The sequence below is a fragment of the Hypomesus transpacificus genome, chromosome 3 (assembly GCF_021917145.1).
Source record: "Hypomesus transpacificus isolate Combined female chromosome 3, fHypTra1, whole genome shotgun sequence".
Classification (NCBI taxonomy): domain Eukaryota; kingdom Metazoa; phylum Chordata; class Actinopteri; order Osmeriformes; family Osmeridae; genus Hypomesus; species Hypomesus transpacificus.
Genome location: NC_061062.1, coordinates 13825194 through 13851592, shown reverse-complemented (window position 1 = coordinate 13851592; position 26399 = coordinate 13825194). Strand labels below are relative to the sequence as shown.

The following is a 26399-nucleotide window of genomic DNA, read 5'->3' as shown; positions in this document are numbered from 1 at the left end:
GAAAATAGCTGTGGTGTTCTGTGTGCAGAGGAGTGGAGCAGAGCACAGCCTATTCTACTGTGATCAGACCCGGCTTGACGATCTTCTCTCATCTGTGAACCCCCCTCACTGCAGTTCCTCTGAACCCCCCTCACTGCAGTTCCCCTGAACCCCCATCACTGCAGTTCCTCTGAACCCAAATCACTGCAGTTCCTCTAAACCCCCATCACTGCAGTTCCTCTGAACCCCCATCACTGCAGTTCCTCTGAACCCCCCTCATTGCAGTTCCCCTGAACCCCCATCACTGCAGTTCCTCTGAACCCCCCTCACTGCAGTTCCTCTGAACCCCCCTCACTGCAGTTCCTCTGAACCCCCATCACTGCAGTTCCTCTCAACCCCCATCACTGCAGTTCCTCTGAACCCCCCTCACTGCAGTTCCTCTGAACCCCCATCACTGCAGTTCCTCTGAACCCCCCTCACTGCAGTTCCTCTGAACCCCCATCACTGCAGTTCCTCTGAACCCCCCTCACTGCAGTTTCTCTGAACCCCTCACTGCAGTTCCTCTGAACCCCCCTCACTGCAGTTCCTCTGAACCCCCCTCACTGCAGTTCCTCTGAACCCCCCTCACTGCAGTTCCTCTGAACCCCCATCACTGCAGTTCCTCTGAACCCCCCTCACTGCAGTTCCTCTGAACCCCCATCACTGCAGTTCCTCTGAACCCCCCTCACTGCAGTTTCTCTGAACCCCTCACTGCAGTTCCTCTGAACCCCCCTCACTGCAGTTCCTCTGAACCCCCCTCACTGCAGTTCCTCTGAACCCCCATCACTGCAGTTCCTCTGAACCCCCCTCACTGCAGTTCCCCTGAACCTCCCTCACTGCAGTTCCTCTGAACCCCTCCCCTCACTGCAGTTCCTCTGCCTACAGACAACACCACTGGCATCCTCGACTACGGCTGCACACAGGACAGACACGCCTTCTCAGGTCGGTATACTTTTAAATAGAAACACACAGGGAAGGAACATGAGACAAGGTATACACTCCTGGTGTTGTGCTGGAACTCTTACAAGAGCTATTGTCACATCAGAACATCCTCAGCCTACAAGGTTAGTGTTGACATGGTACATTGAGTGTATCAGACTTTATATTTTATTCACTGGTCCTAGACCATACCTTGGCCGATGACCCATATTTCTTTATTAAAAATCGTATTCTTACAATACAATCATAAACCACTGTGGTGGTAACAGAGGACCTTCTGAAGGCCTATCTCTGTACATATAATCATCTCTGCTGTACAAAGCTCTTAGGTGTTCAGTATAAAATGGCATAGAGGAAGAGGTTCGTCATTTTTGGTAGATGACGTTGCCGTGTATCATATGAACAGAGATACGGCGGTTTGTGTTCCAACCAAGCACTAACACAGACGGTTCTACAAGTGGGTAGACTACCAATAGGCAGCACTGCTGGATGCAGTTTTTATGATGTAATTGCTTAAACGCAGAGACCAAATCTATATGATATGCTAAACTACAGCCCTGTCCGGAACAGCCTTCAATCTGGTTCACAGGTGAGATACGGCTACTTGGTTTGTGTTGAAACTTCCTCTCACAATGGCTCAAACAGATCACAAATCTGCTTGTTTGATTGGCCTCAGCTGAAAGCTACTCCTCATTGGATGGTTAGCTGATCGATGACTACTGATTGGATGGCCGGGTCGCCAGACTACTATTAATTGGGTGGAGGTGTGGGGAGGGAGGGGGTAAGGTAGGGGTGGTGGTGGTAGGGGGTAGAGGATCAGGCAGCACTGGAGACAGCCAGCTTCTTCAGATGGTCCATGAAGACCTGTAGGCTGACATCATCAGTCAGGATAGGAGCACCTGATTCCTGGAGGAGAGAGAGACATCCAGAAGGTACTGTATTTAGACACCTCTCTGACATGAGTAGATCTCTCTGGGTGTTTCTGGGTGTAAGGAGAGGAGGGAGGTGTTACCTGGCCCCAGGCATACATGTTGTTGTGGGTTTGGGATGGGTTCACTTTGGAGAGCAGGAAACGAGCCTGCGGAACGAGACAAGAACGTTACCAATACAGGACTAGGTTAATTCCATCTACTGGAGACCGTGTGTGTGTGTGTTTGTGTGTACCTGGCTGCCTCCATGCTCTGTGTCTATGTAGCGAGGCATTGGGAAGCGTGTGTGTAGGAGCTCTTGCGCGTCGTCAACGGGAGCCTGCAGAAGGTGCCGGAAGTTCTCGTACTCTGGCATCTCCTGGTAGCCTGCCTTGCGCCACTGAGAGACCGTCTGAAAGGGAGGAGGGAGCGAGGGGGGAAATGGGGGGGTTAGGTAGGATCAATAAAGACAGGACACTGAAGATACAGGTAACCAAGGGAGAGAACCAAAACAAAAAAAGAAGCAAGGAAGACAGACAGACGTAGAGAGAGAGAGAGAGATGGGGGAGAGGTTGTAAAGAACTGTCCAGATTGTCTGAGACAGCCCAATGACAAGTTCAGATTGGTTTTTATCACCACTTGAGTTCCAAGCCCTAGGAATCTAATGGCCAATTTATGAACAAAATCAACTCGCATTTGGTACTGTCAGTGTTGGATTGGGGCGCCGCAGACCGCGTCTAGCACCTCCTGAACTTTCTTGAAGTCACAGGCATCAGATTGTTGTGCCGCGTGATTGGTTCTCTGTATGAAATGTTGTGGACGCTAGTTTAAGAGGGCAGTGTGGGAGCTCCTGGGACTGAGCTCTCTCTCAGGTGTCACACTGGGGGTTTGTCCGTTTATTGATCTCTCCCTCCCTCCCTCCCTCTGTCTCTCTCTCTCTCTCACTCACTCGTCCCTCTACCCACACGTCACACAGGGACAACAGCGACTATCTGGCTGAATCCAGGCCCAGAAAAAGTCTGGAATTACAATTGAGATTCCCATTTGAGACGTCTATTGTAATGGAGATTCCCCAGAGACAGAGAGATGAACTATAGCTAAAGAAGGGGAGGGTATTAACTCATATGAAGAGAGAGATAGAGACATAGAAGAAAAAAGTAGAGAGAGAGATGTGTAGAGAGAAAGATGCAGATATATTATATAAAGGAAAGAGTGATGTGAAGAAGTAGGGTGGAGAGTGAGAGAGAGTGCGAGAGAGAGTGCGAGAGCGAGGCTGAAGGTACCTCTCCGTGGTAGATGAGGATCTGGAAGAATGTATCCATGAGGAGAATCCTGTCTGGCAGGATGCTGCTGCTGTCTAGGAGAACTGGCTGGAGAGGAGAGGAGGAGATGAGAGGAGGAGAGGGGAGGAGGAGGAGAGGAGAGGAGGAGAGGAGGAGATGAGAGGAGGAGAGGGGAGGAGGAGATGAGAGGAGGAGATGAGAGGAGGAGAGGAGAGGAGGAGAGGAGAGGAGGAAAGGGGAGGAGGAAAGGGGAGGAGGAGATGAGGAGAGGGGAGGAGGAGAGGAAAGGAGGAGATGAGAGGAGGAGAGGGGAGGAGGAGATGAGCAGAGGGGAGGAGGAGAAAGGTTAGTTTCAACCAAAAACTTTAAAACATGAGCCCGTTCTGAATATTACATTGGTGCTGCTGAGGAGGATGTTGAGGTCGATGCAAGGAGATATGAGGAAAAACGTGTTATTTCTGTCGAAACCATCGCTCTCTTAAACCCCATGACAGCCGCCTAATTCTACTCAAATCAATAACGCTGCTTCCAATTAGAGCAGATTAGTGAGGCAGATTTGACAGATTAAAGAGGGCGGTGCGGTCTAATCCCTGGAGCGGAGGGACCAACCTGAACAGTAACAGATTAGATCCAGTTCACTCACGAGGAGGAGGGCATCTCTCGGCACAACCAAGGTTACTAGAATTTCAATAGTAGGGAGAGCACACCTTACAAAAGACCAACACTGGGTCTTTACAAGTTATAACACATCAGGTGACCTTACAAACAACAACAACCACCATGGCAGTTTGTCTATGAGTTTCTATCTGCTAATTAAGTCTGCTCCTTGTTTTTGCAGAGTCATTCAGCGGACACAGGAGCAACAGAGAGACGTCAGCCATTGTTCCTGCATGCCACCATCTGTTTTGTGATAAAGGAGCAGGTATTCTGACTGGGTTTAAAGCCCGGCTAGCTCCAGTGGAAACACACAAGTCTTCTAATCTGAAAAGCAAACAGCTGCGCCTCTCAGTCTCCTGGCTACACCAGGCCAGGCCAGGCTAGGCTAGATGGTCAAGCACCAGTCTCTTCACAGCAGAGCGCGTAGTATAGCAACACGTACACACACACCGCATACAGCGGATGCTCTGATGAGAGATCACTTCTGTTATCGGAGTTGGTCCCGAGCAGCCAGCCTTAGCTAGGAACAGGCGCTGCGTGGAGACGACTGACACACACACGGTCTGCCAAAGAGTGGAGGGAGGAGTAGGAGGAGCAAGAGAACTACAGAGACGGAGATGAAGGGATGAACAGAGACAGAGAGAGATTTAGAGAAAGAAGGAGAAATTGAGGCTTTGATCTTTATTACAACTAGAGAGGGGTCAAAAAATAAAGAAAAAAGAAGTTGATGATTTCAGTTTGGAGAGAAGCTGAGATATAACTCTCTATAAACAACATAACAGGAGTTCATCCCAAGAGCTGATCCCTGTACTGTGTGTGTGTGTGTGCGTGTGTGTTTACTTCAGGCGGCCCGTTGAAGGAGTAGGCGTAGAGGATGGGCTGGATCATGATCAGAGACTGGGTCTGGTCCTGCCTCATGAACTGGTGGCGGTAGTAGGAAGACTCATCCGGACTGTTGTTGAACACTTGGAGGAAGGGAGACCTTCTCAGGTGGAACATAAACTGGGGATGGAAGCACAGATGGGTCATTGTGTGCGTCTGGCAGGAATGTTGTGGTAAAAACACTATGTAACAGCAATCCACACAGCAATCTAGAGAATTCCACATAATTGCGGTTGTATCTATTGATATGTTATATTCAACAAGTATATGCAAACGGTCTCAAAGGCCTCTTTTTTTGACAAAAGTAAAGGGTACATGCAATCCAGCTGTGTCAGAGACAGAGTCTCTAGAGACCTACCTGAGGGTAGAGGGAGAAGGTTTCTGAGAAGCGGAAGGAATTGGGGTCATCTTTGTGGTAATCTCCAAACTTCTGACACTGGAACACAGAGAGATCGAGTTTATACAAACCTGCTAATGTAGAAGCGCTTTTGGTGTGAACCTGTGTCCTAAGGAGGATGAGAAACCGCGAATGGACTTTCTCACAGGGAAAAAAACAAGAACACAGTGTGTGTGCGTGTGTGTGTGTCCGCGTGTGTGTCTCCTACCAGGCGGATGAGCTGTCGGTCCAGCCAGCGTAGCACGTCAGGGCCCTCCTCGGTCTCTGCCCGGTACACTGCCAACCTCGCCATCAAGATGGCCGCAGCCTCCTGGTCGAAGGACGCAGCGATGTTCTGGATCTGGGTATTGGCATCGGCCCAACTGGAGGAGCAAGGAGGGAAGTTAAAGGGGAGAAGGTAAAGGGGGCGAGGGGAAGGCAGGGAGAGAAAAGAGAGAGACAGCGAGAGAGACAGCGAGAGACAGAGGCAGACAGAGAGAGAGACAGATTCCGATGTTTGGATAAAGAGGAAGAGGATGAGAGAGGGAAGGAAATGTGATTAGAAAGGTAGAGAGTAGAAGAGAGGGAGATTGGGAGTAAGGGAAAAGTACAATTGAGAAAAAGAAAAAAAAGTTAGAGGGGTGAGAGAGACAGACAACATCTTTATCATCGGCAGGGAAACACAGGCTGCTACTCCTGCATAAACATTGCATAACATTCAGCGGATGTTTGTTAAGTGCCCATTAAACGACACTGGACTGCCTCAGTTAGATGGACTTAACCGTAGCATTAAAACTCCCAGAGTCCTTCTTACCTAAGAAGCGTGTTAACTGAAGAATTCTGCCCTGTACTTCTGCTATCACTGTTCACATCTAGATACATGTCAGATAGATACATGTCAGATAGATACATGTCAGATAGATACATGTCAGATAGATACATGTCAGATAGATACATGTCCCCTGGCCCCCGTCACATGCTGAGCATGCAGAAACACACTTTTCATGAGGGAGAATGAACATCTAGCCATCAGCACATAACATGCTGCTCACTGGGTGCCCATCTGCCAAGGATACAACAATCTATCTCCAGTAGCATCTTCTGAAAGACGCCTAGTCTGTAAATGTCTGGCTACGGTATGTTTCCCGTCCAGCTAACATGTACCTAAGCTAGACACCAGCTCAGTCTCTGTCATGTGAAGATGATCTCCTTCTTCAATCTTTCTGATATTAACAAACACACGGACGCCTCGACTCTCCCTCCTCGCCACCATGCTGCCATGGAAACAGGACTCACAGATACACAGTAAGTGGAGATCAACAGTCAGTTCCGTGATTGGAACAGTGGATTTTTCGTTTATCTACAGTGTACCGTTTGTTATTTTGCCTACATAGATGCACAGTCGGACAGAAAACTTTATACAACCACGTGACCATGTCTTTTCCCCTGTAATTCTGAGAGAGTTGTAGCTCTGATAAATGGATGGCGATTCAGCTTTGATTTAATATTTTATTTACTTTATTTAATTTCTCACGTGTTGTCCTTTGGATGTAAGGTCAGTGTTCCATTTCAGATAAGATTTGTATGAAAAGGAACAGTTAAGTCCCAGTAGAGGGATGGAGAGGGGAAAGGAATGATGAGGCGGAGTGACGAGGAGACAAGGAGCCAGAATGAAGAGAGCAGAGGGAGAGGGGAGCGGGAGAAGGGGCGGGACTTACTTCCTGGCGACAGTGGTGACCCGGATGCGCTTCTGTCCGCTCGAGTGCTGGTACTGGGTGACAAACTGGATGGAGCCACGCCCTCCCTGGGGGATGGGAGCGTTGTGCTGGGACAGGAAGACCACACACAGGGTCAGACAGTGCAGAGTCACTGGAGTTCCACACATCATAACACACCCCCCCTTCTGGTAGTTCTGGGGAGAGCAGCACAGCCTACAGGCTTAGGCGGACTGCACTGTAACACAACTAAAGGATGGTTAGCCTCACGCCAACCCATTGAAGTGAAGGAAGAATGGATATCAGAATGAGGTCGGAGAGGAGGACAAAGTGTCCAGGGGAGCTTCCCCTTTGACCCTGGGGTTAAGTAGAAGGAAGGGTTTGAGGACATTAACATGTCTGCATTTAGCAGATGCTTTGGTCCAAAGCGACTTCCAAAAGAGAGCTTTACAAAAGTGCATAGGTCACTGATCATAACATCGAGATAGCCCCAAACATTGCGGGAAGCCAAAACATGAAGCATCCATTGTGAAAATGAAATAAGTCCCAAAGGGAAGAACCATAAGAGCATGTAGTAGTTAAACAAGTTACCATTAAACAACATGAACCTCAAAAGTGCAAGGGTGTACCTGTGTGAAAAAAAAACAAAAGAGTATGTAAAGATGTTAGAAGAGTTCAGAGAAAACAAACGCCTTCAGTGATTTGCGTGAGCTGGCATCTGAGACAGACAGGCTGTGCTAAGGTCAGCTGTAGCCACGGGCATCACACTCCCTAGAACGAAGACAACACCACATGTTCAGCTTCACACAAAGAAGAAGTCATAGACTCAGATCAGATCCTCAACCTGGGAGGAAAATAACATCAAAAGAGTGAGGAGAAAGAAAAGATTCTTTCGAGGGGGTTTGGGGTTGTTAAGACAAGACGTGCTAGCCCAGGCACATCCAACACTAAATCAGTCCGAGAAGTAAGGCAACTGAGAAGCTCCCCGCCCCTGCTTGTGTATATTTACACAGAGGTGTTATAAAGGTCACCATAAACACCAACGACCCAGCTATGGGTTTGACACAGCCTGGATTCAGTTCTCGGCCCCATCATTCTAAACTGGGCTTGGTCACGACAAAGGACCGCTGACATCACAGCCTGTGGAGGGAAAAACAAGATTCAAACGCCGGATAATTAGAGTGATGAGATGGGGTTTAGGAGGGCAGAGAGGAGGTTATTAATGATGCGTCAGGCTTAGGGGGAATTAGACACAGGCTACGAGCCAATTACCCCACCATCCCTCTCCAACCAAATGGTTCATTAAGACAGCAGCAGCCATCACAGGCACACAGAGGATATTGGATCTCAAGCGCGTGTTTACTTTACACCAAGCAGTGGTTGTTACAGCCTCTAACATGCATGTGTATCCACACACACACACACACACACACAAACACTCCTCCTCTTTGTGTTTTTCTTACTGTACTCCCCACCATTAAAGTTAGAATGCATGTTTCTGTTCTCATGGCTGCTAGGTGAATGAGAGGGCAGGGCCATTCTTTCTGCTGCTGTGTGAGTGAGGAACTGAGGCACTGAGACAGGAGACCATGTCGAGCTCTGTGCCAGAGCCGTGTACAAGAGCTTGTTAAACCTCCCTGTCTCCTCCTCTCGCCCGACCACTGTCAGACATGACAGGAATGCTTTAGCTTCATCAGACTTTGGACTCTTAACTTTCCGCTTGCAAAAGTTGAGAACAACCACAAAGGCTTGCCAGAGAAACTTGTCGGCCAGGGATGTGTTATTGTGCATTTCTGTTTTTTTTCTTCCCCTTTCCTCCTTGTCAGGGCTGTGGTTGTTCAAGTGTGTGTCTGTGTGCCTGAGCACAAACTGAACCCCCCCTCCTCCAAGGATACACAGCGGGAGACCGACACATCCTCCCTAACAACGGCTTCCCCGAGGAACCCTCGCCCCGACACACCGTCTCAGGTAACGTGAGCGCCAACGTCACGTTAGCTACCTGCTGACTGGACCGAGGGGCGGGCTGGAGCCGACACAGCCAGGGAGAGGGGCTGGCTGGCAGGGGGAGAGGCCAGGAGTGGATGGGCTGGCTCTAACCAGGGAGGGGCAAAGGGAGGATCAGCACTGTGGGTGGTCCATCGACGCTGGCGCTGAACGCTCAGATCAACATGGGGATGTACTGTGTAGGTCCTACGCTGCAGAGCGGTTAGCTGGAAATGGGATGAACTGCACAGGTGTTTCAGCTGGTGAATTTGCTTATTCATGGGGGAAATCCTCCCTGGTTGGTCGATACAGCGTCAGGGATTAGACAGCCGGAGCCATGTCAGATAAGAGCATGTCCAACAGCATCGTAGTAAGCTTCCCAGCACGCTGACACCAGGACATCAGGCTAGCGGGTTAGCAGTGTACCAGGATGGAGGAGGCTGTGTCCCTGCTCTACGCAGCCCTGATGGTGCTCTCCAGCCTGGGCTCCATCTGCGGCAACCTGCTCCTCCTCCTGGTTCTCCTCCTCAACAAGGAGCTCCAGACAGACACCTGGGGCCTGACTCTGAGCTTCAGCCTCAGCGACCTGGCCCTGGGCCTCTCCACCATCCCCTTCGGGGCCCACAACAGCCTGTTCCGCCCCGACGGCTACCCGGACGACGGAGCCCTCTGCCAGGGCAGCGGCTTCCTCTACCTCCTGCTGCAGCTGGCCTCCATCCACTCCCTCACCTGGGCCACCATCGACAAGTTCACGGAGATCTGCTTTGCGCTGAGTTACGCCTCCATCTGCTCTCTCCGTCGGACCAGACTGGTGCTGGTCCTGGTCTGGTTCTACTGCCTGCTCAACGCTGCCCTGCCACTCCTGGGATTCGGCAGGTAGGTGTGTGTGTGTGTGGGGGTGGCTGGGTGTGTGTTTCCAAAGACGTACAAGTGTGTTTCTTTTCTTTTCACGGAGCTCGTGTCGTCGAAAGAGTATGTCTGTGTGTATGTGTAGCGAGTCCGTTTCATCAGCGCTGCCTATAAAGTATCAGGAAACATTCAAACACAAGTCTCATCTGCTTTCTCTGCTCCATGTCTTTAGAAGTCGTTCCAACGTTCAGTAAGGATGTCGGCAGCATCATCCGCACATATTGACATTCCAAGTCCTTGTGTTGTGCAGGTACAGCTACAGCAAGACCAGGTTCATCTGCGCGCCCAGCTTTGAGCACTCCAACCAGGGCTTTAACATGCTCTTTATAGTGGTGGGGATCATTGCCCCCACGCTCGTCATGTGCTCCCTCTATGGTTACATCGTCTTCATCGCCAGGAAGCAGGTCCGCAGGGGCACGTTCGTCTGCAACGACCAGCACTGCTTCTACGTACCGGCTAACACCTATTTCAAGAGTTCCATCGTCATGGTGGCAACCTCAGGTGAGTCCTGACTGTTGCATAACGGCTGTTGACCTTTTGAACACTGCCGAGGTCTAAGCCATGGTTTGTGGCCGTTGCTGTTTGCAAACAAGAGAATCAGGAAATAATGCGTTGGTGCAAAGACAGAGATAAGAAGCTATAGCCACGCGACAGTAAACGATATCAGAAGACTAGATAGAAAGACGCGTACCGTACTCTGGGACGACACAGAGGTAAAACCTCCCATAAGGTTAAACGCAATCTGCCTCCAATATATCTTTCAAGACGCTTTGTCCTGAAACGCACCCATTGGTAACTATCTATGAGGTAACGTCTGTTCCTCCTCCTCTGTGACCTCCTGCCTGTTCCTACTCCTCTGTGACCTCCTGCCTGTTCCTCCTCCTCTGTGACCACCTGCTTGTTCCTCCTCCTCTGTCACTTCCTGCCTGTTCCTCCTCCTCTGTGACCTCCTGCCTGTTCCTCCTCCTCTGTGACTTCCTGCCTGTTCCTCCTCTGTGACCTCCTGCCTGTTCCTCCTCCTCTGTGACCTCCTGCCCTGTTCCTCCTCCTCTGTGACCTCCTGCCTGTTCCTCCTCCTCTGTGACCTCCTGCCTGTTCCTCCTCTGTGACCTCCTGCCTGTTCCTCCTCCTCTGTGACCTCCTGCCCTGTTCCTCCTCCTCTGTGACCTCCTGCCTGTTCCTCCTCTGTGACCTCCTGCCTGTTCCTCCTCCTCTGTGACCTCCTGCCCTGTTCCTCCTCTTCTGTGACCTCCTGCCTGTTCCTCCTCCCCTGTGTGATCTCCTGCCTGTTCCTCCTCTGTGACCTCCTGCCTGTTCCTCCTCTGTGACCTCCTGCCTGTTCCTCCTCCTCTGTGACCTCCTGCCTGTTCCTACTCCTCTGTGACCTCCTGCCTGTTCCTCCTCCTCTGTGACCTCCTGCCTGTTCCTCCTCCTCTGTGACCTCCTGCCTGTTCCTCCTCCCCTGTGTGATCTCCTGCCTGTTCCTCCTCTGTGACCTCCTGCCTGTTCCTCCTCTGTGACCTCCTGCCTGTTCCTCCTCCTCTGTGACCTCCTGCCTGTTCCTACTCCTCTGTGACCTCCTGCCTGTTTCTCCTCCTCTGTGACCTCCTGCCTGTTCCTCCTCCTCTGTGACCTCCTGCCTGTTCCTCCTCCTCTCCTCCTCTCTTGTTAGTGTGCCTGCTGGTGTGCTGGTTGCCCTACATCTGCCTGTGCTTCTATGAGACCTTCTCAGGCAGCGAGGGTCCCGAGACGGCCTCTGCCATGGCCACCTGGCTGGTCCTCTTCACCGCAACACTCAACCCCTGGATCAACTCCATGACACAGGCGTGAGTGATGCACAGCACTCAAAGCACTCAGCTGCACTGTTGTCTAATCCTTCAGGAATTTACATTTGGACTGAGGTTTCCATGCAGGCTCCATCTTTGCTTCCACTAAGAAACCCAGATATATCACTTGTTCTGTTCCCTGGAATTGCTCAAGACTACGTTTCTTATGTAGAGCAATCATAATCAGTTTTTGACACAGTGATGGGTTGTGAATTCATTCAAATCCATTATCTTGACTGAGTAATAAGATTTAGTGCCGGTCCTTCCTATGGGCGACATGGGAAATTGCCACCCTAGGCTGCTGCCAAAGTGCACTATTTACATTAACCTCCTGCTTGAGTTTCAAACGCTACCAGCAGAGGGTACCAATCGGGGCACGTCATAAGTCTGTGTTGTTGTTGCTTATTGTGGGGGAGGGGGGCACTCGCCCTGGGGGATGGGGGGGCGGTGTAGGTCAACCTTGCCTAGGGCACAAACTGTGCTAGGACCGGCACTGATAAGATTCACTAATCAAGTTACTAAATTGCCTGGAAACCAGGCTTTTCACAAATATGATAAAGCAGCAGTTATATTGGAATTTCCAGCAAACCTCCTTCTACAAATCTGTTCTGATTGATTAGGAAGTCATCATGAGAGTACACGGTAGATCGGACTCTGGGGTTGTTAGAGGAAAGCATGAATTATTAGTCTAGGTCCCCTACTTTAATCTCCCCCCCCCCTCCCCTCCCCCCCCCCCCCCCCCCAGGAGGTACAGGGCTGCCCTGAGGAGAAGCCTGGCTAAGCTGCATCAGGCACTCCAATGCCAGAGGAAGACCTCTCGTCCCCAGAGCACCGCGCTCCACCTGGAGGTGGTCACCAGCAGGCCCAAGACCTCCTTAGTGGGACCACCGTCTGAGAACGAGGCCATGACGCCTCAGACGGGGCCAGGGGACACGAGGGGGATGAGTCACCCAGACGCGGACAGGGAGTCTCCCGCGCCCCGTCTCTGCCACATAGTGGAGGTGAACGAGGACAGGGACACTGAGGGGAGCGAGGACAGAGATGGGGCCACGGACTCCACATCCCAGCCTCACAGTCCAACAGTGGAGATCCCTGGACAGACTGACACAGACACAGAGGCTGTGCCCACACACAGGACTGTCCCTCAGCAGAGGAACACACCATAGAGCCAACACAGACAGGGACTTTCCCTGAGCCCTGACGGACCATGGAGGATCTACTCTGAAGACTTCAGAGAAGGACTACGTCTAATCCCACTTAGGGATCTCTTCAAACCAACAGGCTCCATGCGGCTCTGTCTGTTTGGATTTTTGGGTAGTTTCAATTCCCATACTGTTCATAATGTTCGAGGCAAGGTTCTAACCGTTTATAAGTTAATAAAATGAAGGCTTCTATAATTTCACCTAAAAAAAAAAAAAAAAAAAAGACTGTTCTCTGTGGCATCTTTGGTCATTTTGACCACTTGTTGGTGTACGTTCTCATTTCCCTGACAAGGGCGCCACCTGGTGGTGGAGCGACACAAACACAGCTCCAGCAGGAGGTCACATGTGGTATAGGTCTGGGCTTAGTGGCAATTAAGACTTGGCTTTATGACTTTATGACTTCCTATTATCATATCGTCCATGTAACAATACTACTTTGCTATCTGGCAATAACAAACTGCAACGCCATACTCAGCTCAACAGGGCTCTGCAGCTAGGGAGTGGCTTCTGGGAGAGTCGACTTTCCAGTTGTTGCATGCCTGCACTGCAGGGGAGGCCACGTGTGTTGACACGATACTGTCCTGGCGCATCAGATACTCTACTGAGTAACAGGTCTAGCAGCTGTGTGCGTGTGTGCCATGGCGGAACAACAGGTTGAACAAGTGTGTTGGTGTGTGAAGTGTGTGTCAGGACTACCTGATTGACCACCTCGAAGTAGAGGGCCAGCGTGGTGTTGTGGTCCAGACCGCAGATCTTCCACTGGCACGTTCCTCCGGTTCCTATCTCCTGTGAAGAGGCACGCCAGGCTTCAGACACAGGAAGGCCAGGGTTCTGCTACCTCGCACAATAAACGATGTCAACAAGCGTGCAGGACGACACTCACGTTCTCAGAGACGCAGGGTCCTTTGGCGTTGAGGGAGACGCAGGGGCCGATGGCACCTGACACCTTGAGCTCTCTGGAGGTCTGAGCGGAGGAGAAGGAGGAGGAGGAGGAGGAAAGACATGAGATCAATCCCACCAACAATCTCCACTCTCATTCCTAAGGGTCAACGTAAGACCAAGACATCTAACGCCCCAGACAGTTATGGTCTAACCAGGGTAGAGATCAAGTTGACCCCAATGAGTCAGATAAACGAAAGACACAAGAACCCAGTTCCAGCTTGGTGATCTAATGGAGTCATTGTAGTGACTGAGAAGACCTGAGAGACTCTACCTTGATCTCCAGTGTTCCAGCAAAAGCCATTTTAAAAGAGCCCTGTACGTCTTTGTTGAAGACCCTCTGGAAGGTCTGCTTGAATAGAGACGTGTTGAAGGAGTCTGCCATCACCATGTAGCCTCTGGACACAAAACACACACCTTACAGTTCACTTTCAGAATTTTCCTTTCGGTGTGATTGGTTGACTAGCGATTTTCCGGCTCTGTGATTGGTGTGAAAGCCTGGGAGCAGGAGCCTCACCCGGTGTGATTGGAGCAACACTTCATCTCCAGCAGGCCCGACTGGTCCAGGGCGCAGGCGTAGATGTCCATGATGTGTCCGTTGGTGGAGGCTCTGTTAGCCAGCGCTTCATAGTGCTGGAACACACAGGGACAGTGCTTAGAGTGCTGCCCTCACTGTGAACCGCCCTTACTTCTAGATGAGCATGGACGACTAAGAGCTAACAGCAACCTGTCGAAAATCATTCACCTTCCCAGTTCTGACCAGGAAGTGATTGACAGTTGGGTGTAGGCAGATGATGCAGGTGATGTTTATCGGTGTGACTCTCTCTGAGGCTCACCTTGGTGGCCTTCTTCATGAACTTGGCGTTGTCCTTTTCAATGTCGTGCCAGGAGCGGATGGGCGTCTTTAGCTCGTCCCCCACCACCATGCCAGGGCCCTGGGTGGCCGGGCCGCCGATGAACGTCATGATCCTCGCCCCCGTGTTAGGGAACGTACACTATGGTCAGGAAGCAGGAGGGGGGGGAGTGGAGATGGGTTAGAGAGGAAGAGGAATAAGGAGAAAGGAAAAAACACTATGTTTCTACAAGACTCCCAAGACCCTACAACTCCACAACCATTGGTCTTATCCCAGCACTGACCCACTGGAGTCTGGTACAACCAAAAAGGCTACGGTGTCAAGACCAGTCTTTACCTTAGCTTTCCCTCAAGCCTCAGTCACCCTCAGCCCTTGCCCTTACCCCGCCTAGTCCCCAAGCAGCCTGAACCCAACCCCCAGACTGGGTCTTACCTCCAGACTGGGTCTTACCCCCAGACTGGGTCTTACCCCCAGACTGGGTCTTACCTCCAGACTGGGTCTTACCCCCAGACTGGGTCTTACCCCCAGACTGGGTCTTACCTCCAGACTGGGTCTTACCCCCAGACTGGGTCTTACCTCCAGCAGGCCCACAGCGATGGACATGGCCACCCCCAGGGAGCGGAGGGGCCTCTTTCCCTGGGTGACAGGCCAGGGGTCTCTCTGCAGCTCCCCCAGCAGGTCCGTCAGGTTCATGTCGACCTTCTGCACTGGCTGCAGGAACCTGGGAACAGCATCACAACATATGTATGTGTTATATGCGTTTCTATAGATATCGGAGAGAGAGAGAGAGAGAGAGAGCGAGAGAGAGAGAGACAGAGAGAGAAAGAGCACTTTACCTGTTAGAGAGAGGCTGTGGTGGGGCCTGGGGCCCCCGTCCAGCCTGAGCAGCAGTGGGCTTGGTCAGACCCAGCATCTCCTACACAACAACACCAGGTGTTAAGAGGTCAGCAAACATATTTGGAGGTGGTCCAGCTGGTCCAGCCGTCATAACCTTCCGCATTCCATCCTCGATCTGTATAGCACTCCGTCTGTCTGGGAACTCACTTGAAGTTGCTTGGCGTTGAGGTCTTTGGTGCCCCTGAAGACGTAGCTTTTGGAGATGCCCTCGCAGCCCAGCTCATGAACCTGGATCATGCGTCCAAAGGTGATGAGCCCCACCAGGGCAGTAGGGGGCAGCAGAGACAGCGACATCTGCAGAGACTCCTTCAGGGCCTGCAGGTCCTCGTCCTCCATGCAGGTGTCGACCACGTAGAGGAACACCAGAGGCATCAGAGGACCTCTCTGGAAGAAAGCAATTACAAACAGACGCTGGTGGGAATGTATAAATAGTCCGAATTGGATTTGTGTTGCTTCCACGTCAGCCAGACGAAGGGCTTAACTGAAGTACATAGCTATACCTGGACCACATATTCAATGGTGGAGAACTGGGGCAGCAGCTCTGCTGGCTGGTTCACCTCTGTGATCCCTGCATAGGTGGGTGGGAACTACAGGAATGAACACATGAATAGAACATGAATAAGGACTATAAGTCTAAAGCCACATTATGAGAACATGAATGGACCACACTGCCCCTGAGTTGGAGCTCCCAGTGTAGTTACAGTATAGTACAAGGTATGTCATCAGCCAAAGTCCCCTATGCACCTACCTGGTTTCTCTGGTAACAGAAGTTGCAAGCCCACAGCTTGGCTCTGTAATCCACTTGGCTGGATGACAGAAGGAAGGAATGTTTATTATGAGGAGGGGAGGGTGGAGATTTCCACAGAATATTTGCATCTAATTATGTTTGTGTACAATCTCACGATCTGGAGCTAACATCCAGACTTTCAAGAACAGAACATATTTGCATGAACCGGGCTTTCAAAGACGAGCCTTGTTTGTCACATAGCCTACATACCAGAGAGGGTTGAGAACAGCGCGACAGGTAGCCCTGCTGCAGAGCACCGGTTCGTACTGGATGGGGGGCAGGTCTGGACGCTCCTTCAGGGGGGTGAAGAGCGAGGCGACGGGGACCACCATGCGTGTGGCCTCGAGGCGGCTGGAGGGCCACACGTTCCAGCTGAAACGTGTCCCGTCACAGTCCTCGTTCTGCTGGATGTACTCTGGGAAGGTCGCCATGGCACCCTTGGAGAACTACAGACTGGGGAAAGGGGTGCTGGGTTTAAGGGGTGCAGGTAGGCATTTGACAACTCTCTCTTGCCTTCTGATGCAGGTACTGCCTCAGATGTTAGCATACTGCCTACATATAAGAAAAATGGAACAGAGTTTCACTGACTTTAAATTTAAAATGAGTCACACAAAAAACAAAACACGTATTGCACTTTATAATTGCTTAAGACCCAAGTCCACAATCTATTTATTATGGCCAATAGGCTTCGAGTGCGTTGATTTGTTCCTTATCCTGACATGAACTACTACTTTTGGACTTTGGACATAAAGTTACAATTTATTTTCCGTCAGAGGCCATCCGCAGCGTATAATAGCATTAAAGATGTAGAAACAACACGCCCAATGAACCAATTCACATTGCAAGCTGTAGGCTAACCTATGGTTTAACTAACTGGCTGCGACACAAGTGAATCAAAGCTCAACCAAAGATGAAGTTGTGGCTCAAACCAACATCGGGACATTACATTTACATTTTATAAATATATTCAAAATAAGAATATATAAATATTTCACTATTATATAGGCTCAAAAATGAGTAGCTCTGACCTCAATAGCAACTTTAAAAGTGTCTTTGAATGGTCAGTATGCTGCCAATTGCACAATTTTCACAAGCTAGAATTATTCTGCTGTAATTTCTCAGGAACAATAATGTCTTTCATTACCTGGGATCGGTCAATGAAATGATTAAAGAAACTGAGTGACAAGCCACAGTATGTACAGTAGTTAACCGATCAATCCACAACTGTGAGACATATTTAAGGCAATAACATGTTTAGCCAACTGGTTTGCTAATAACACAATCCAAAGCAAGTATTCAATTACTTTTATAATCTCGCCATTGTGAAATCGTAATCGCCTGAAGTCGACAAACTTCAAACACTGTTGCTTTCTAAATAGAAAATTGCTTTAACGCCAGTTAGTAGCTAACGTTACCTAGCTAGTAGCGTAGATGCTAACCCACCGGCAAATGCTGCCAGCCTGTCAAAACGCTTTCTTAGCACTAACCACCAAACTTGTTACTTAGACTATCAAACTATTACAATGGGAATCATAGGCATCTGTGGATTTAAATGTCTCAAACATAAGTTCCATTGAATATGCAATTCGAGTACAGGCACAGTTGACATAGTTACCTGGTTTCAGACTGGTTCCACACTGGTACTAGCGACAGTGAACAGCGCCTCACACAAGCGCAGCTAGCTAGACTAGCTTTCTGACAACGTAGCAAACAACATGGCTGCGCAAGGCAATGCCACGTCAAGAGGCGTGTCCTATCCTGAATCCTATCCAAAATAGTTTTTTGGTTACATCCGAAATTTACCATCTCACCAGCTTTATATTTTCTATTTAAAACTTGTCAAAGCATTTTTTCACTCTGGTTCACAGTGTGTAACAGCTTGACATTTGAGACACGATACTAGTGTTATTAGCCTATACCGTAAGAATAAGAACAAGTTGCATTATCACTATTACTACTAAATTACTCTTCAAAACATTATTATGTGCTGAAAGTAGGCTAGGTAAGAAGGGCGTTTAACCATAAATCACACAAAGATTTCCGACAAATGACAGCATATTTTTAAAACGTTGCAATACAAATTTTATTATAACATTATGACAAAAATATTGTCACAAACTGATCTTGTCATATTCATTCATTGCAAACTCTCGAAATCAGGATTATCAGCCATGATTTCCTTACACTACTGTAATCCTGCCTGCCATCTCGTGCCTCTTTTACCTGCAATTACTGTAAAATCATCAACCTGTTATTCTGGACATGAACATACGCCTCTGCATAATCTTATACACAAAGAAGTTATAGAATTATATTACGGAGGCAAAAAGAACTTGGTTCCACTTGTCTAATCCTCAAATAACTGGCTCCACCTCCTGAAACAATTGCCATCTACTCAAATGATCTCCTTTCCTCTCCCTCCCCCTAGCCCCACCTCCTCCTTTTCACAACGGTCCAAAAACACATATTTTGTATCCTTCAGTGGTACTGTTAAGGCTTTGTGGTTCACATGTTGTTGAATCCCATCATTCCTTTCATGTTGCCAGCAGCTCCCTGCTGGAACTGCCTCATCATGGACTGAAGCCCGGCCATGCCTCCTGCAGTCACAACACATGGTGGTGGATTAACAGAACATCAGTATTACATTCAAAATAATCAAAAACAGCAACACAAGGAGGACCAATACAATTTCCCATGCATATAACAAAATAGAGCCAACGTCACAGAATGAATGTCCTCTTGGGGGTTAATGCAGTTCATTCATTGTAGATGTGTGTGTAAAGTGGAGTCAGGTGGCTGAGCGGTTAGGGAATCAGGATAGTAATCAAAGGGTTGCCGGTTCGATACCTGGCCGTGCAAATACCGTTGTGTCCTTGGGCAAGGCACTTCACCCAACATGCCTTGGGGGAATGTCCCTGTACTTACTGTAAATCGCTCTGGATTAGAGCGTGTGCTAAATGACTAAATGTAAAGTACTGCTAAATTACGCAAATGTGTTCAAAAATGTGCAGGCAGAGTTCAACAACATACCCATGTGATGCAGAACTCTTGGATCCATCATCTTGGCCATCTGCTGGTTTAACTTCGCCATCTGAGAGGGGTTCACGTTCTTGGACATATCGCCACCTTTAAACATGAAACACAATTACTTAGGAGTCCAATCAGCTTGCTGCAAAACCCACAACCATGCATTTGCCCCAGAGGAGTGTCAGTCTCTGTACCTTTCGTACCTTTGAACAGGCCCTTGATACCACCCATTTTCTTGACCATCTGTGCAAACTTTGTGTACTGGGTGAGCAACTCCTGGACATCGCGGGTGGCAACACCTGACCCCCGAGCCACTCTCTGGATACGGTTGGGCTGCTTGCTAAACAGCTTGGCACCATCTTTGTTGTCCAGCTCTGTCAGAGAATAGAGATCCGTGAGCGGTAAAGGCTTACGACATTCAAGAGTAACATACAACAGGAGGTAAGAACATAATTGGGAACCAATGTTTTTTACTGATGTACCAATCATTTCCGTTGAGGAAAGTTGAGACGATTAAGTTGAAGCTGATGAATGATGTGGAAATATAAAGCAAAATGTTCCTCCATGTTTTAGTAATCACCTTGGTCGTTCATGCTGTCCATAATGGTCATTAGTTTCTTCAGCCTGGCCATGGACTCCTGCTCATTGCCTTTGCTCATGAAGTCTGTTCCAAAGCCTGGGATCATTCCCTAAAGATTGAAATAAGTTTGATATTAGCACCGATGCATCTTAATATGTGACCCCTAAGATAATAATGTAATGATGAACATGAATGGACATGACTCTCATCACCCAAACTACCCAAGTCCCATCCACTTGTCCTTACCATGATCTGTCCAAACGGTCCCATCTTCATGATGTTCTGGAACTGCTCATACATGTCTCTGAGAGTGAACTGGCCTGAAACAGAGAAGCAATGGGGGGGTGATTAGATGACAATACTACCCAAGTAAAACTACAATTAATTGATTTTAATCTCACCATGTTTCAACTTGTCAATCAGCTCCTCATTGTCATCTAGTTTGAGTTCGTTGACCTTGTCTATCAATCCTTCAATGTCTCCCATACCTGGAGATGGAAAGAAAAGAATAAATAAGAATAAAATATAAATTATTCAATTTCACAAAATGTTCACTAACAAACTAAATAAATAGGGAATGTTGCTTTGGCTACGGGCAAAATGAAAGCAAGGAAACCCAGTGGAGTGACCAGCCTACCCAGTAACTTGCTGATGAAGGGCTGTGTTTTGAATGGCTCAAAGTCATCAATGTGCTCTCCAGTTCCAATGAAAATGATGGGACTCTTAGTCGCAGCCACACTGTGAAAAAATTCAATTATTATTAAAAAAAGACAAAAACAACACAAAAGAAATTCATTACTTTAAGAACCACACATTCAACTTTCCAGACCAGGTTGAGGCAATGTACTATTTACAGGAAATCAACCATATTAAAGCTGTGCTAAACATAAATACTTCTGCAACTTACGCACTGAGAGCTCCACCACCCTTGGCATGCCCGTCGAGCTTAGTGACAATGACAGATGCCACGTCTACCTTGTCCTTGAAGGCCTTGGCCTGGGCCTCGCAGGCCTGGCCGATGGAGGCATCCATCACGTACACTATGTTGTCTGGTTGCTGTGGGAACAGGACACCAGGATGTTGTTGATAAAACATACATAAATATCATAATTGGGGTTAGAATTAAACCCTTATGTTTAGAGTTAGTCCAATACCAGAGCCAAATGTTGGTGCTTCCTTGTCATTTAGGAGATGTGTAAGGGATCGGATAAGTGCCTCAGACTTACCACAGCGTTGGAAACCTGGAGCATCTCCTCAAAAAGAGAATCTTCCTGCTTGTGTCGACCGCTGGTGTCAACAATGATAATTTCAAAGTTCTCATTCTTGAACTTCTCTACACCTTCCGCTGCTATGACAACAGGGTCCATCTCTGTGTAACTGTCAATTAGATGCAGAACGTAAACACATGCAACATGTAGTAGGTTTTATGCATTAAATGGCCCTTGGAATATCAAGGATTTAGGGGTTAAATATGGCCCTAGAATGTTGTCAGTTTACCTTCCATAGAATGGGATTCTGGCTTTTGTTGCGTTCTGTTTCAACTGATCAAAGGCACCTTCAAAACACAGAGAGGACACGGTCACTCAATTTGATTCTTTTTAAGGCAAAAAAAATAAATACAAAAATGTCAAACAGAACACTTTACCAGCTCTGAAAGTGTCAGCACATATCAAACAGGTCTTCCAGCCTTTTCTCTGGAAGTAGTATGCCAACTGTAAAAAGGAAACACATTCAGTTTTAGTATTAGAGAATAAGGGAGCAAAATCACACTGTTGGAAACAGAGAGCAGGACTCCCTTTATGTTCCTTAAAAACAGTACATTGAAGAGTTTTTATCTTTGGGCTAAGATCCAGCAGTATCACTCACCTTTGAACATGTTGTGGTTTTCCCACTCCCCTGGAGACCCACAAACATGATCACGTTGTTCTTGCCCTTCGTGGGCGTCCATGCCTTCACCCCTGGATCCACCAGCTAGGACAAAAACACACAACTTGTTTTAAAAACATGAACTGTTCAAAGCCCTGGCAGTAAGCCCTGGAAGTATCTTTCACAGTAATTAACAACTGGTTAAAAGACAATGGAAACTCTTAACCCCACCCCAAAGACTCAAAACTCAAGTTGCAGGACAACTGGTTTAACAAACTACACTCATTACCAAGAGATTATGTGTGCTTTCATACCGGTACACTGTGTGTAGTGATGGTGTTAGTGTGCACAGACCTTGACCAGCTCCTTGAAGACAGCATGCTGGATCATCCTCCTCTTGTTCAGGCCGGACGCCATCTCCTCCAGGTCAATGGCTGACCTACAAACAGTGAAAGGGACACCACAATGTCAAGTGTTGTCAGCTGAGTGTGCATCTATCTGAAGTGTGAATGTGTGTATGTGAAAAAGAGAGAAATATACATATGTAATATGATGACCTACTTGACATTTTCTCTAAGCTGTTTCACCAGCTTTATGTTGACATCAGCTTCCAGGAGGGCTGCACATACTTCCTTTAGCATGGCATTTAGCACCTAATGGGTTGACACACTTCGTCAATGTACATATAGACCAGGGCAGATGGAATCATGGTTAATCAAATCGGCTAGGCCAACCGTCATCATACTGACCTATTTAACTACGAGTTACAAGTACTATGTTACCTAGCGGCAAATAAGACCTCAAGATCAACTAAACATACCTCCTCGTTGATGATTGTGGCATTACTGAGTGATCGTAACGCCGACGTGATCTTTCGTCCCAAATCGGCCAAAACCATCTTTACAATCCAAGTGAAACCTGAAGGTGTAGGTTACATGGTAGTAGATCACCAGTTGGGTACGAAAATAAATAGTATAATAGTACCAAGCAAAGTGTTCAACTTACAAAATCAGTTGAGAAATTCGGCCTCTTCGGCTTCAATGTTGAGGGGCAACCCCCTAGTTTCACTGCTCACCAATTAGTGCAGTGATGACTGTTTGTTATCAATAGTAATCCTAGAATAAATAAAGGATTAACAAGATTAGACAAAAACAGCAAGACATGTAAATGAGAAGCGGGACAGGAGGATTATTGGTAAAAGTGTGTCTGAAGTGAAAAGCGGGTAATTACATCCTCCGTGGAAAAATATAGATAGTTATCTAGTCTGATACCTATAGATGTATGAAGAATACATATTACTAATAATAGCAAGCAAAGTTATCAAAGATAGCAACATTTCGAGTACAGTAGCATATAGCTGCGACGCAACGGCCCGTGATTCTGCCGTCTTGTGTAAATGATTAGCTAACTACTTTGTAGACGTGTAGACTGACATCTGCGTTTTATAACAAAATAAATACATTACAGTTGCTAATAGCATAAGATCGTGTAATTGTCCATCTTACCAGAATCAGTAGAATCAGTATTCCTGTTGTTCCAGCTGCTACAGAAGCTAAGTCAACCAAACGAACGTCATCTAAATCCGATTCGACCCAGAAGCAAAATGCATCCGCTTCCGGGGTTGTGTTTACTTCCTCGTGCAACAGAAAGCTGGGATTGCATTGATTCGGTTTACATTGCGGATCGCATGTCTCGTTATACTTAAATTGGTAATCATCTCGTTATCGTTTATTTTCATGATTTACCTTCTCAAAAGTGACACGCGGCAGTATTTTCCCCCACATGCTGCATGCATAAATCTGTAAAAAGAAAATGAACTTTTTAGAAGCTAAAAATGAAATCCAACGTCTACTCTCAAGAGTTCAACGTCAAGACCTTCCTAGGTTGATAGACTGGATGAAAAACACAGGTATCTTTCCTGTATACATAAGCCTTCATAGAATAATTGACAAGTCAAGAACTATTTAAACATCCAGTCACCCTGCAAGAAAATGTTCATCGCTAATAGGACATATTTCAGGTTGATTACTAATCACATCACTAATTGTGTTTTCTCTCAGATGAACTGGATGATGCCCTAACTGATAACCAGAAGGTCCTACTTCAGAGCATCTCAGAGGACCTTAGAACCTGTCTGCCAATGGAGGCAACATTGTCCTCAGAGTCTTTGGCCATAGAGAAGGTGCTGGCCATAAAATGATCATCGTCATGACTGGCACAATGAGATGTTCCCTAAATTGAATATGTTGTCTTTTTTTGTTGTTGCTGTGTCTGTAATACTCCAGACTCAACACTGTGCCCACCCTACGATCCATGTGGATGCCTTCTTATATGATGAGGAGGCAGTGGACACTCTTTGTCAGGAGGGCAAGATGAGCAGGAACTACTGCCTCAGCTGTGGCTCTCACGGGACTGCTCCCCTGGGTAGGTGCTCTTTAGGTGTCCTGGTTCCCCACATGGAGTATGCAGCCACTGTCATTTTCTTTCTAAACAGCAAGACATATCTTTAGATTTGTGTATTTTCAGCATGCTGTATATGGCTCTACATTCTTGCTAAAGATGAATGGTTTCGATATTAAACTTCAGGTTAAAAGTGTAGAAGTTGTTTGGAACAAAGTTCAGCTTTTGTTAAGAATATCCCAGAATAAATTACTTAAGTGGAATTTATCTTAAGTATAGATGTTTGAGTTTCCATATGAAAGGAGGATAAGAGTTTTGCCCCCAACCAAAACTTGCATATAAATGACCCATATAAATGTTTAATGTCTTCTCAGATTTCATCTCTCACTCTTTCTCCATCCTGGAACTCCAGTTCCTGTTCCAGCATTCCCTGCCAGACCTGGCAGGAAGACTTGTGGTGGATGTGGGCTCCAGACTGGGTGCTGTTCTCTATGGGGTAAAATACATCTGTAGACAAACTGATATTCGCATGCTTCTCTGAAAGAAAGAAGAAGAAAAAAAAAAGGGATGTCATTGTTTGTGGTCGGCAGCTAAGTGTGGTGTAGCCAAGTCAGTTCGACTGTATATTAACCTGTGGTTGAAAGGACCCTTTATATCTGTGTTTCAGGGGTATCTGTACAGCTCAGCCACTCAGCTGGTTGGGGTGGAGATAAGTGCTGAGTTTGTCAGACTTCAGAACATGGCAGTGGAAAAGTATGGTTTCAGTGATCGAATACAGGTAGAATGTCTGTCTCATACTAGAGCAATTCATCAGGTCTTTCTTTACTTATTTATTGTTACTTAACACTGCAACCTTCTCTAATCTCCACAGGTCATCCATGCAGACGTCTGCAGTCAGGACTCCCTAATTCAGAATGCAGACGTTCTCATCATGAACAATGTCTTTGAGTACTTCCTAGAGCCTAGCAGTCAACTGAAGTAGGTAGTAGACACAAAGAGTGTGGGGCGGAAAATGGAAGAAAGGGGGGGGCCGGGGGGAGGATTAGTGCTTCCTTGTTCATTCCTCATCACAGATCTGAAAGAGTTTGATGAGTGTAAGGTTGAACAGGGAACATGTTTTGGAAACAAAACTCACTGTTAGTTTTTACAAAAATGATTTACTCAGCTTTTTTTGCATAGGCTTCTACAGTTCCTATATATTATTGACATTAAACCACCCATCGTTTCCCATCTTCTTTTTGCTTGTGTAGAGCATGGAACTTTATCATCCACAATTTTCGCAAGAAGGGCGCGTTACTGGTAACTGTTCCTAGCATCCTGGAGTCACTTTCACCTTTACAGGTAAACTGTACAGATATGCAGTGCACTTGTATATATTGTACACCTATATGTACTGTCATATCTAGCTTGTAGATCCTATGTACACAACTTTGTCTGGAATTGTATTGTCATCATAAGTAATACTTATTTACTCAAAAACATAATTCAAGGGTAGCCTGCTTTTTCTCAGTGTGTATGTTCTATGTTCTGTGCTGGTCTCCCAGGGAAGTGTGGACCACAGCCAATGGGTGGAGGAGGTCCCCCTGGATTACAGTGTCTACCTGGGAAAGGACACTGACCAGGATGCCTATAGAGACATTCATCTCTACAGGGTGCTGGGATTATAGATGTAAAGCTCTGACACTGGATCTGTAAATTGAACAGTTAAATCAATGATAAATGATGATGACTTGTCAGTTTTATACAAATTGCCATGGTGGTTTGGAGGCTTTACTATGTACACTCTATGTATTACTATGTGATATTTCTGAGGTTGTTTTTAGCCTGTGTGGTGATGACCAATATGTCACTATAGTTCCAAGCCAAGACGAACGAATAGGCTTTCTGTACCAGAACAGATGGACCCCAATGTGCCTGTTTGCGTTGTCATGGTGCTATGATTAACTGACATAAAGCCCATGATATCACATGGATGATGCCTGGACTGTAATGTACAGCAAAGTAACACATCTGAAATGTGGACAGGCCATCGTCTAGATTCCAAAGATCTGGCAATGCATGTCATGTTTTTTACGAAGCTTTTGTAAATGTAAATGCATTTTTGCAAATGTCAACACTTAAAAAATGCTCAAAATGTCAACATACTGCCTTGGTGTTTTTAATTTGTTTAAACTTGTGTTAGGTTTGCATTGTTGCAATTGTCAAGAGGGACACCTTCAACGACATCTGCTTTACAGGTAAACAGTGAGCAACCGAAGTATAATGAATGAGCAGTCACTCTTATGTATATGCACAATTAAGTATCTAGTACATTTCTATTAAACTGTCTAAACAGGAAATGGGTTAGCAAG

General features: G+C 47.3%; 4 protein-coding genes across 6 annotated transcripts; 2 read left to right on the top strand and 2 right to left on the bottom strand.

The window, feature by feature from the left end:
* Positions 1 to 1374: 1374 nt before the first annotated feature.
* On the bottom strand, positions 1375 to 17898 carry sec23a (Sec23 homolog A, coat complex II component). The gene is made up of 20 exons (XM_047017455.1): positions 17791 to 17898; positions 16386 to 16628; positions 16137 to 16194; positions 15889 to 15975; positions 15536 to 15772; positions 15328 to 15407; positions 15068 to 15212; positions 14474 to 14632; positions 14155 to 14270; positions 13912 to 14035; positions 13582 to 13662; positions 13395 to 13484; positions 6782 to 6888; positions 5293 to 5446; positions 5046 to 5123; positions 4646 to 4807; positions 3149 to 3235; positions 2122 to 2277; positions 1970 to 2035; positions 1375 to 1863 (listed from the first exon to the last, which is right to left on the bottom strand). The coding sequence occupies exons 2-20, from the start codon at positions 16604 to 16606 to the stop codon at positions 1774 to 1776; spliced, it is 2298 nt and encodes a 765-aa protein (XP_046873411.1). The 5' UTR covers positions 16607 to 16628; positions 17791 to 17898; the 3' UTR covers positions 1375 to 1773.
* LOC124465888 (visual pigment-like receptor peropsin) lies at positions 5402 to 13388 on the top strand. 2 transcript variants are annotated; one of them, XM_047017529.1, is made up of 5 exons: positions 5402 to 5481; positions 8605 to 9637; positions 9921 to 10171; positions 11343 to 11496; positions 12242 to 13388. In XM_047017529.1, exons 2-5 carry the CDS (start codon positions 9192 to 9194, stop codon positions 12660 to 12662), a joined length of 1272 nt encoding a protein of 423 aa, XP_046873485.1. In that variant the 5' UTR covers positions 5402 to 5481; positions 8605 to 9191; the 3' UTR covers positions 12663 to 13388. The 2 variants fall into 2 exon arrangements, with proteins under 2 accessions (XP_046873485.1, XP_046873494.1); XM_047017538.1 differs by lacking the exon at positions 5402 to 5481 and adding an exon at positions 5585 to 6368.
* Positions 17899 to 18239: 341 nt separating the features above from the next.
* srp54 (signal recognition particle 54) lies at positions 18240 to 23256 on the bottom strand. Of its 2 annotated transcripts, none has more exons than XM_047017498.1 (17): positions 23154 to 23256; positions 22654 to 22763; positions 22469 to 22566; positions 22210 to 22301; positions 22003 to 22087; positions 21649 to 21753; positions 21428 to 21494; positions 21280 to 21337; positions 21009 to 21159; positions 20690 to 20838; positions 20420 to 20520; positions 20184 to 20270; positions 20029 to 20102; positions 19783 to 19891; positions 19397 to 19576; positions 19206 to 19301; positions 18240 to 18772 (listed from the first exon to the last, which is right to left on the bottom strand). In XM_047017498.1, exons 3-17 carry the CDS (start codon positions 22544 to 22546, stop codon positions 18681 to 18683), a joined length of 1524 nt encoding a protein of 507 aa, XP_046873454.1. In that variant the 5' UTR covers positions 22547 to 22566; positions 22654 to 22763; positions 23154 to 23256; the 3' UTR covers positions 18240 to 18680. The 2 variants fall into 2 exon arrangements, with proteins under 2 accessions (XP_046873454.1, XP_046873462.1); XM_047017506.1 differs by having other exon boundaries at positions 19406 to 19576; positions 23154 to 23255.
* Positions 23257 to 23271: 15 nt separating this feature from the next.
* zgc:109986 (uncharacterized protein LOC553566 homolog) lies at positions 23272 to 26211 on the top strand. The gene is made up of 8 exons (XM_047017650.1): positions 23272 to 23557; positions 23709 to 23830; positions 23934 to 24072; positions 24423 to 24544; positions 24716 to 24826; positions 24920 to 25026; positions 25299 to 25389; positions 25593 to 26211. The coding sequence occupies exons 1-8, from the start codon at positions 23461 to 23463 to the stop codon at positions 25713 to 25715; spliced, it is 912 nt and encodes a 303-aa protein (XP_046873606.1). The 5' UTR covers positions 23272 to 23460; the 3' UTR covers positions 25716 to 26211.
* The last annotated feature ends 188 nt before the right edge of the window (positions 26212 to 26399 follow it).

What these genes read in the sequence shown, in the direction of transcription:
- LOC124465888 (XM_047017529.1), top strand. Translation starts at nt 9,192, where the DNA reads ATGGAGGAGGCTGTGTCCCTGCTCTACGCAGCCCTGATGGTGCTCTCC. An exon ending in CGTCATGGTGGCAACCTCAG is followed by an intron (nt 10,172 to 11,342) that starts GTGAGTCCTGAC and finishes CTCTCTTGTTAG; the next exon opens with TGTGCCTGCTGGTGTGCTGG. An exon ending in ATCAACTCCATGACACAGGC is followed by an intron (nt 11,497 to 12,241) that starts GTGAGTGATGCA and finishes CCCCCCCCCCAG; the next exon opens with GAGGTACAGGGCTGCCCTGA.
- sec23a (XM_047017455.1), bottom strand. Translation starts at nt 16,606, where the DNA reads ATGGCGACCTTCCCAGAGTACATCCAGCAGAACGAGGACTGTGACGGG. An exon ending in TCAACGCCAAGCAACTTCAA is followed by an intron (nt 15,408 to 15,535) that starts GTGAGTTCCCAG and finishes GTTGTTGTGTAG; the next exon opens with GAGATGCTGGGTCTGACCAA. An exon ending in ACCGACAGCTCATCCGCCTG is followed by an intron (nt 5,124 to 5,292) that starts GTAGGAGACACA and finishes TCTGTGTTCCAG; the next exon opens with TGTCAGAAGTTTGGAGATTA.
- srp54 (XM_047017498.1), bottom strand. Translation starts at nt 22,546, where the DNA reads ATGGTTTTGGCCGATTTGGGACGAAAGATCACGTCGGCGTTACGATCA. An exon ending in GGTGGTGGAGCTCTCAGTGC is followed by an intron (nt 20,521 to 20,689) that starts GTAAGTTGCAGA and finishes ATTTTTTCACAG; the next exon opens with TGTGGCTGCGACTAAGAGTC. An exon ending in AAGAGTTCTGCATCACATGG is followed by an intron (nt 18,773 to 19,205) that starts GTATGTTGTTGA and finishes TTGTGACTGCAG; the next exon opens with GAGGCATGGCCGGGCTTCAG.
- zgc:109986 (XM_047017650.1), top strand. Translation starts at nt 23,461, where the DNA reads ATGAACTTTTTAGAAGCTAAAAATGAAATCCAACGTCTACTCTCAAGA. An exon ending in GTTTCAGTGATCGAATACAG is followed by an intron (nt 24,827 to 24,919) that starts GTAGAATGTCTG and finishes TAATCTCCACAG; the next exon opens with GTCATCCATGCAGACGTCTG. An exon ending in GAGCCTAGCAGTCAACTGAA is followed by an intron (nt 25,027 to 25,298) that starts GTAGGTAGTAGA and finishes TTGCTTGTGTAG; the next exon opens with AGCATGGAACTTTATCATCC.